The sequence below is a fragment of the Acipenser ruthenus genome, chromosome 58 (assembly GCF_902713425.1).
Source record: "Acipenser ruthenus chromosome 58, fAciRut3.2 maternal haplotype, whole genome shotgun sequence".
In the NCBI taxonomy this organism is placed as follows: domain Eukaryota; kingdom Metazoa; phylum Chordata; class Actinopteri; order Acipenseriformes; family Acipenseridae; genus Acipenser; species Acipenser ruthenus.
This window is the reverse complement of record NC_081246.1, coordinates 227501-235000: the sequence shown is the minus strand read 5'-3', so window position 1 is coordinate 235000 and position 7500 is coordinate 227501. Positions and strand designations below refer to the sequence as shown.

General features: G+C 43.9%; 1 protein-coding gene across 2 annotated transcripts in view; it reads right to left on the bottom strand.

The window, feature by feature from the left end:
* The window catches only part of LOC117407584 (serine/threonine-protein kinase BRSK2-like), a 35734-nt gene that overhangs the window by 3357 nt on the left and 24877 nt on the right, over positions 1-7500 (bottom strand). Inside the window, exons 13-16 of one of the 2 annotated variants that reach the window (XM_059017876.1) lie at positions 5653-5713; positions 2878-3469; positions 1428-1476; positions 38-161 (exon numbers count right to left, since the gene is read on the bottom strand). In XM_059017876.1, the coding sequence (XP_058873859.1) occupies positions 38-161; positions 1428-1476; positions 2878-3469; positions 5653-5713 (826 nt within the window). The remainder of the gene's footprint in view (positions 1-37; positions 162-1427; positions 1477-2877; positions 3470-5652; positions 5714-7500) is intronic. The other variant, XM_059017877.1, reaches the window with a different exon arrangement.

The window sequence follows — 7500 nt, the reverse complement described above, 5'->3', positions numbered from 1 at the left end:
GGTCTATATAAAGTTCAGGCAGATTTGGTTAACTTACTGACAGGAAGGCATGGACGATATCAGCCTTGATGGAGCTCAGTGGCTTGTCTCTGATCACCACGAAGATCTGCTCCTCCTTTTCCATGCTGATAAAATTCCCAAACCAGGACTTTTTCGCCAACCTGTCAGGATAAAAGACGGACAATATGAGCTGCATTCAATCCCAGTTCAATCCATTCAGTTCAAGCCATTGATTCTTAATTAGTAGCGATTTATTTAACTCAAAGGCGCTGTTCCATTGGTATCAGATTGAGCTCAGCGTCAGGGTTCATGCCTTCATCAGTGGGGAAGACAATTTATCTTTTTCTGTTTGTGGATCTCTTAAAGGTACTGGCAACACTGCAGTCATTTTGAAACAGTTTTGCGCAGAGTTTCTGATTGAGGACTTTGCCTTTAGGAGGTTAGTGAACACTATTCATATCAAAGTTTATTTGTACAGTAATTTGCAGTTCTTCACCATGCATTTCCCAAGGTTATACTATGCAGTCAATTTGTAATATGCAGTTTTCCCCGCATGCTTTCCCATAGTTTTACTATTTCTTTTTTAAATATGCTTTACCATACTTTACAATGCTTGCCTATTACACTGTGCTTTATTACACTGTGCTGTGCTTTTACTGCGGGACACTTCTATAAGGGTTAGTTTACCCTGTTTTTAACATGCTTTACCAGACCTCTCTGTGCTTTACAATGCTTCCCTATGCTTTACCTGACCTCTCTGTGCTTTACAATGCTTCCCTGTGCTTTACCTGAACTCTCTGTGCTTTACAATGCTTCCCTATGCTTTACCAGACCTCTCTGTGCTTTACAATGCTTCCCTATGCTTTACCAGACCTCTCTGTGCTTTACAATGCTTCCCTATGCTTTACCAGACCTCTCTGTGCTTTACAATGCTTCCCTATGCTTTACCTGACCTCTCTGTGCTTTACAATGCTTCCCTATGCTTTACCAGACCTCTCTGTGCTTTACAATGCTTCCCTGTGCTTTACCTGAACTCTCTGTGCTTTACAATGCTTCCCTATGCTTTACCAGACCTCTCTGTGCTTTACAATGCTTCCCTATGCTTTACCAGACCTCTCTGTGCTTTACAATGCTTCCCTGTGCTTTACCAGACCTCTCTGTGCTTTACAATGCTTCCCTATGCTTTACCAGACCTCTCTGTGCTTTACAATGCTTCCCTATGCTTTACCAGACCTCTCTGTGCTTTACAATGCTTCCCTATGCTTTACCAGACCTCTCTGTGCTTTACAATGATTCCCTATACTTTACCAGACCTCTCTGTGCTTTACAATGATTCCCTATGGTTTACCATGCTTTATGCTTTGTTGCACTGTGCTGTGCTGTTACTACAGGACATTGTTATAGGGGTTATCGCCATGGTTACTTACTCTGGAGAAGATTCTGGGGTCAAGCTGGACATGTCTTCCGATGTCGGGACTGGGAGAAAGAAACACAAAACAAGTCAAGCCGATCAGGAAATAATTGATCTCTCTATTGCAATCTACTGCAATGAATTGACACTGGAGACCCCGAGAAAGACTTCTAGTCGTTAGTCATTGAATTCACACTGAAGACCCTGAGAAAGACTTCTAGTCGTTAGTCATTGAATTCACACTGAAGACCCTGAGAAAGACTTCTAGTCGTTAGTCACTGAATTCACACTGAAGACCCTGAGAAAGACTTCTAGTCGTTAGTCATTGAATTCACACTGAAGACCCTGAGAAAGACTTCTAGTCGTTAGTCATTGAATTCACACTGAAGACACTGAGAAAGACTTCTAGTCGTTAGTCACTGAATTCACACTGAAGACCCTGAGAAAGACTTCTAGTCGTTAGTCATTGAATTCACACTGAAGACACTGAGAAAGACTTCTAGTCGTTAGTCATTGAATTCACACTGAAGACACTGAGAAAGACTTCTAGTCGTTAGTCACTGAATTCACACTGAAGACCCTGAGAAAGACTTCTAGTCGTTAGTCATTGAATTCACACTGAAGACCCTGAGAAAGACTTCTAGTCGTTAGTCACTGAATTCACACTGAAGACCCTGAGAAAGACTTCTAGTCGTTAGTCATTGAATTCACACTGAAGACCCTGAGAAAGACTTCTAGTCGTTAGTCATTGAATTCACACTGAAGACCCTGAGAAAGACTTCTAGTCGTTAGTCATTGAATTCACACTGAAGACCCTGAGAAAGACTTCTAGTCGTTAGTCATTGAATTCACACTGAAGACCCTGAGAAATACTTCTAGTCGTTAGTCATTGAATTCACACTGAAGACCCTGAGAAAGACTTCTAGTCGTTAGTCATTGAATTCACACTGAAGACCCTGAGAAAGACTTCTAGTCGTTAGTCATTGAATTCACACTGAAGACACTGAGAAAGACTTCTAGTCGTTAGTCATTGAATTCACACTGAAGACCCTGAGAAAGACTTCTACTCGTTAGTCATTGAATTCACACTGAAGACCCTGAGAAAGACTTCTAGTCGTTAGTCATTGAATTCACACTGAAGACCCTGAGAAAGACTTCTAGTCGTTAGTCATTGAATTCACACTGAAGACCCTGAGAAAGACTTCTAGTCGTTAGTCATTGAATTCACACTGAAGACCCTGAGAAAGACTTCTAGTCGTTAGTCATTGAATTCACACTGAAGACCCTGAGAAAGACTTCTAGTCGTTAGTCATTGAATTCACACTGAAGACCCTGAGAAAGACTTCTAGTCGTTAGTCACTGAATTCACACTGAAGACCCTGAGACTTCCAGTCGTTGGTCATTGTCAAGGTTTCTTCCCATGCTTGTGAAGTCAGTGCTGTGTGCAGTGCAGATGAGCCCCTCACCTTGCATCTTCCTCCTGTGGAAGCGAGGGGACCCCAGCAGGTTGTTCTTGAAGGAGTTGAGTCGGGTCCTCCAGTGAGCCGAGCTGCTGCCCCCCACGCCAGGGCTGGAGGGCGGGGTGACTGAGCCCGCGCTGCAGCTGCTCCCACTGCCACTGCTGCCTTCCCCCCGCGGTGGGGGGGGCCCGTGGACCGGGGTGCCCAGGGGGGTGGGCAGGGGGCTGCCCCGGGGAGAGGGGTGAGGGGTGACCTGCAGGAGAGGAGCAGGAGCAGGGGGTACACATTTGGAAGGCGGTTTGGAAGGGAAGAAGAAGAAGCGAGCGGTGGGGAGTGAGACGGAAGGGAAGGGGGAAGGAGAGGCGGTCGAGGTGGAAGAGGCGGGGGAAGGGGAGGTAGGGGAGGGGGAGTCGCGGAGAGGGAGGGACTTGATGGGATGGAGGTGGGTTTTTTCCGACACCTTGGCTGGCAGGGTTTGCGTTTTGGGGTCGGGCACCCGGTGGGACGGCTGGGGTCCTCGGGGGGCGGGCGCGGGCGATGGGCGGGGCTCCCTGGCGGCGGCCGCCACGTCGGATGGGCTGAATGTGAATACGGGGCTCTGGAGAGAGAGAGGGGGGGAACCCCCAGGGGTGGGATGAGATGGTACAGCTGAGACAATGTGCCACAGAGGCTGGCGTAGGGGGGTGGCATGACAGAATGGCATGGCTCTGTTTCTCATACAAGATTAACAATGAAACAGATCAAAAAACAGACACGAACAAATAATGGACTTTTAAACCAACCATTCTGACTGGTTCCTCTTGCAATGACTCAAAAGATGGCTACAAATTCAGGAGCTGCTCTTCAGTTCTTGCTGCACTGCCATAGTTATTGCATTGTGAATCCGGACAGCCCTGTCTAGGACTACAGCTCCCAGCATGCCTCTGCACCCGCGGCCATGGCGAGGGATGCTGGGAGCTGTAGTTCTTTAACTCTAGAGCTCTGCTGTGGTCTTGTATCACAATACAAATCATTTCAACACGTCAATTCAGCTGTCTGCCGTAGTGTAACACAGCCAGTGTCTGTACAGAAGAGCCAGCGCCCCCTAGTGGTCTGACACTTGGGATTGCTGGCAATACACTAGCTGTGCACTAGATGGCGCTATCACAGATACATGATATATGTAGCAAAGGAAGAGATGGTAAGCCTCAAAAGGTGTAGGTTCCTGAGTCGAATTCTACAGCCCAAAAGGATTTCATCTACAAAGGATTGTTTTCCACCTATAACTGAAATCCCTGCCACTGTGGATCAAGTTCTGTTTTGCTGGCAATACCCTGGCTGTACACTAGATGGCACTGGCACTAGATGGCTAGAACTGAACAGCAGCTCTTGAACTCTTGAACATTGTAAGGGGGAGAGTAAGCAGCTCCAAATGACATGTTCAGAAGTTTCCTGTGGTACTAAGAACAGTGTCTCTCATTTTGTCTGTCTGTCTGTCTGTCTGTGTATCTGTCTGTCTGTCTATCTCTGCCTGTCTGTCTGTCTGTCCCTGTGTATCTGTCTGTCTGTAAACCTGTCTATGTGTCTGTCTGTCTGTCTCTCTGTGTATCTATCTGTGTGTCTGTCTGTCATCTCTCTCTCTGTCTGTCTCTATCCCTCCAGCTGTGTGTGTCTGTCTGTCTCTCTGTCACTCTCTCTGTCTGTCTGTCTCTCTGTTTACCTCTTTCTGTCTGTCTCTCTGTCTATCTCTACCTGTCTGTCTCTCTGTCACTCTCTCTGTCTGTCTGTCTCTCTGTCTGTCTATCTCTATCGGTCTGTCTATCTCTGTTGCTCACTCTGTCTCTCTGTGTGTGTGTCATCTCTCTCTCTCTCTCTGTCTGTCTGTTTGTCTGTCTGTCTGTCTCTTTGTCTGCCTATCTACCTGTCTGTGTCTGTCTCTGTCTCTCTGTGTGTCTGTTTAAAAGTCTTCTTATTCTAATAGTCTTCTTAATCACATATAGGAAAATGTTCAGCCTGAAATATCTCAGGTTATATAAACAAATGTATTCTTTTTTTTCTATTTAGATTTGCTTGGAAATCATTTTCTATGCTGGGGACTAAACTGTTTCTTTAAATAAATTATTTAGAATGGGGTGTGTTTTAAAACGTTTTAGGCTTTCTGTAGATAGCTATTATAGAGTGTTTATCTGGGCTTGAATATAATGTACGAAAAAAAGATCTTTCTGCTACTGAATGAATGTCTTACAACTGATTATAACAGTGACTAGTGCAATAACACCATTGAACCACAAGGTGGCACCCATTGCATTCAAATTACAATGGGCTCCAAAATACTCTTTTTTTAAGCTCCGGTTTAGCGGGCTTGTTTTCCATGTGCTGGGAGGAGTATGTTTACCAGTTTTCAAAGATAAAATAAGTCTGTTTTTCTTTCTTTAAGTTCAACCAGCATTTAAACGTATTGAAATATTGACCCAACTTAGTAAAAAAAAATATATAAAAATAAAGAATTAATAAAATAGAGGAATACAATAAATAACAATTTTAAAAATAAAACTGAAAATAAATACATATGCACAGTGCTGTCTAGATTTAAAACTTAATATATTAAAATGACAGGGGGGCTATATTCATGTTACAATGTTAATAAGGCGTGTATTTGTATGTTTTGTTCTGCACTTATTTAAAGGTGAGGAATTATAACATTGCTATTGCTAATAAAAAGGTAAGAGAATGGATTTAAAGACGGTCAGAACTCCTTCAGTGTCAGCCTCCCAGCTGGGATGCTGGCCAATAAAAACTTACCCTGGGGCTGCTGAGAGGGCTGGAGGAGAGGCCTGTTGAAGCACCGCTCACAGAGCGGGACCTGGAACACAGGGAAAGAGCACCGTTGGCCAACAAATAGGATAGGGGTTTCTTAGTGGAGATATAAAACTGTAGTGCAAGATAAACCCTGATTATTCACCCTTCATTCACGCATCTCTCGTTGTTTATGACTTAGAGCACATCGGTTTCTCGAATTAACAGTAGAAACGGCCCATGAAACTGAGAGGAGGTGTAACCAATATTAAGAACATAAGAAAGTTTACAAACGAGAGGAGGCCCCATTCAGCCCATCTTGCTTGTTTGGTTGTTAGTAGCTTATTGATCCCAGAATCTCATCAAGCAGCTTCTTGAAGGATCCCAGGGTGTCAGCTTCAACAACATTACTGGGGAGTTCCAGACCCTCACAATTCTCTGTGTAAAAAAGTGCCTCCTATTTTCTGTTCTGAATGCCCCTTTATCTAATCTCCATTTGTGACCCCTGGACCTTGTTTCTTTTTTCAGGTCAAATAAGTCCCCTGGAACTCACTTTCTCCTACAGTAAACCATCCCAGAACCACTTGGGTTCATTTACTAGGAGAGCTTTTAATTAGGGCTGTGCTTTTGTTTTGAATTTCTGAGCACAGTCAAACCTGAATTCAGAGACCAAGCAAGGGAGTCAAATAGTGGCCGCAACACAGGTGGTCTCTTAAAAGATACTTTTTCTGTGTGTCTCCGACATGCCTTCCTGTAATTCTGTATTTAAAACACACTGTAAATGACTCCAAGGTGGAATGGTACTAAGTCCATTTAGATAACGCATTTACACAGAAATTATTCTGTGAAAGCAAAGACCATCTCCAGTTCTACTTTCCGTTTCAAAATGTTCTGTATCCGCGTCTTTCCAAACGGCACATTTTTCTGCAATTTTCTGTCTTTCCAAGTTCAGTAACTTTAACTGTATCGTCTAGAGACCGTTCGTTTCTACCCACGTGTTCTCTCTTCCTTTACAAGACAGCGTTGTTTTAATATATTGAATACAGATAAAAGCCTGCTAAAAAGGTTGTTTAATACTGGTTTGAGTCTCGTTGCTGGGTGAGAGAAATGCGCTGGCTGGTGTCTGTTAGACATGTGATCTCTTAATACAGGTAAATTAAAAGCATAGATATCACAGGGAGGAATTTAAATGGGTCACTCAAGACCACGTGGTCTCTGAATAAAGGTGGTCACATGATCAGGTTTGATTGTAATTAAGATTGTATAAGATACTGTATTCTAGTAGTATTATGATTTGCACTCACTGTAAACTGCACTGTATTTAAATATGAATCTTGCATTGTAACTTTCGCTGTGTCGGGTGAGCTGTATTGCGAGAGAGATCGTGGCACAGTGTGGTGTCTCAGGTGTGGATAAGTGGCTTGTAGCGATCGCACTGTCATTCCCAATCAGTCTCAGTGGATATGGCAGGCTTTGATTCACTCTGCTGGGTTTGAAGCTATTCAATAGAGCTATAATGGCTTTGTTTCCAATAGTCATTCTGTTCAGTAGGCAGAGTTTAATGGCAAGTGATGAAAAAGGGTTCTAGCTAAAGGAATCGCTGAATACATTATAACTGGTAGATTAAACCAGGGATGGGAATCAGACTCCTATTGCACAGCAGTGTGATCTAGTCCAGGTTTCACTACCAGCTTGATCAGCCCCCAGTGTGTCTAGCTAACAAGCTCAGGGTGTGTCTGATTATTAAACTCACAGTGAAACCAGGAATGGATCACACTGCTGTGCAGCGGGAGTCTGATTCCCATCCCTGAATACAGTGTGTGTAGTATCCACTCTTTCTATTAAATTGGGTCA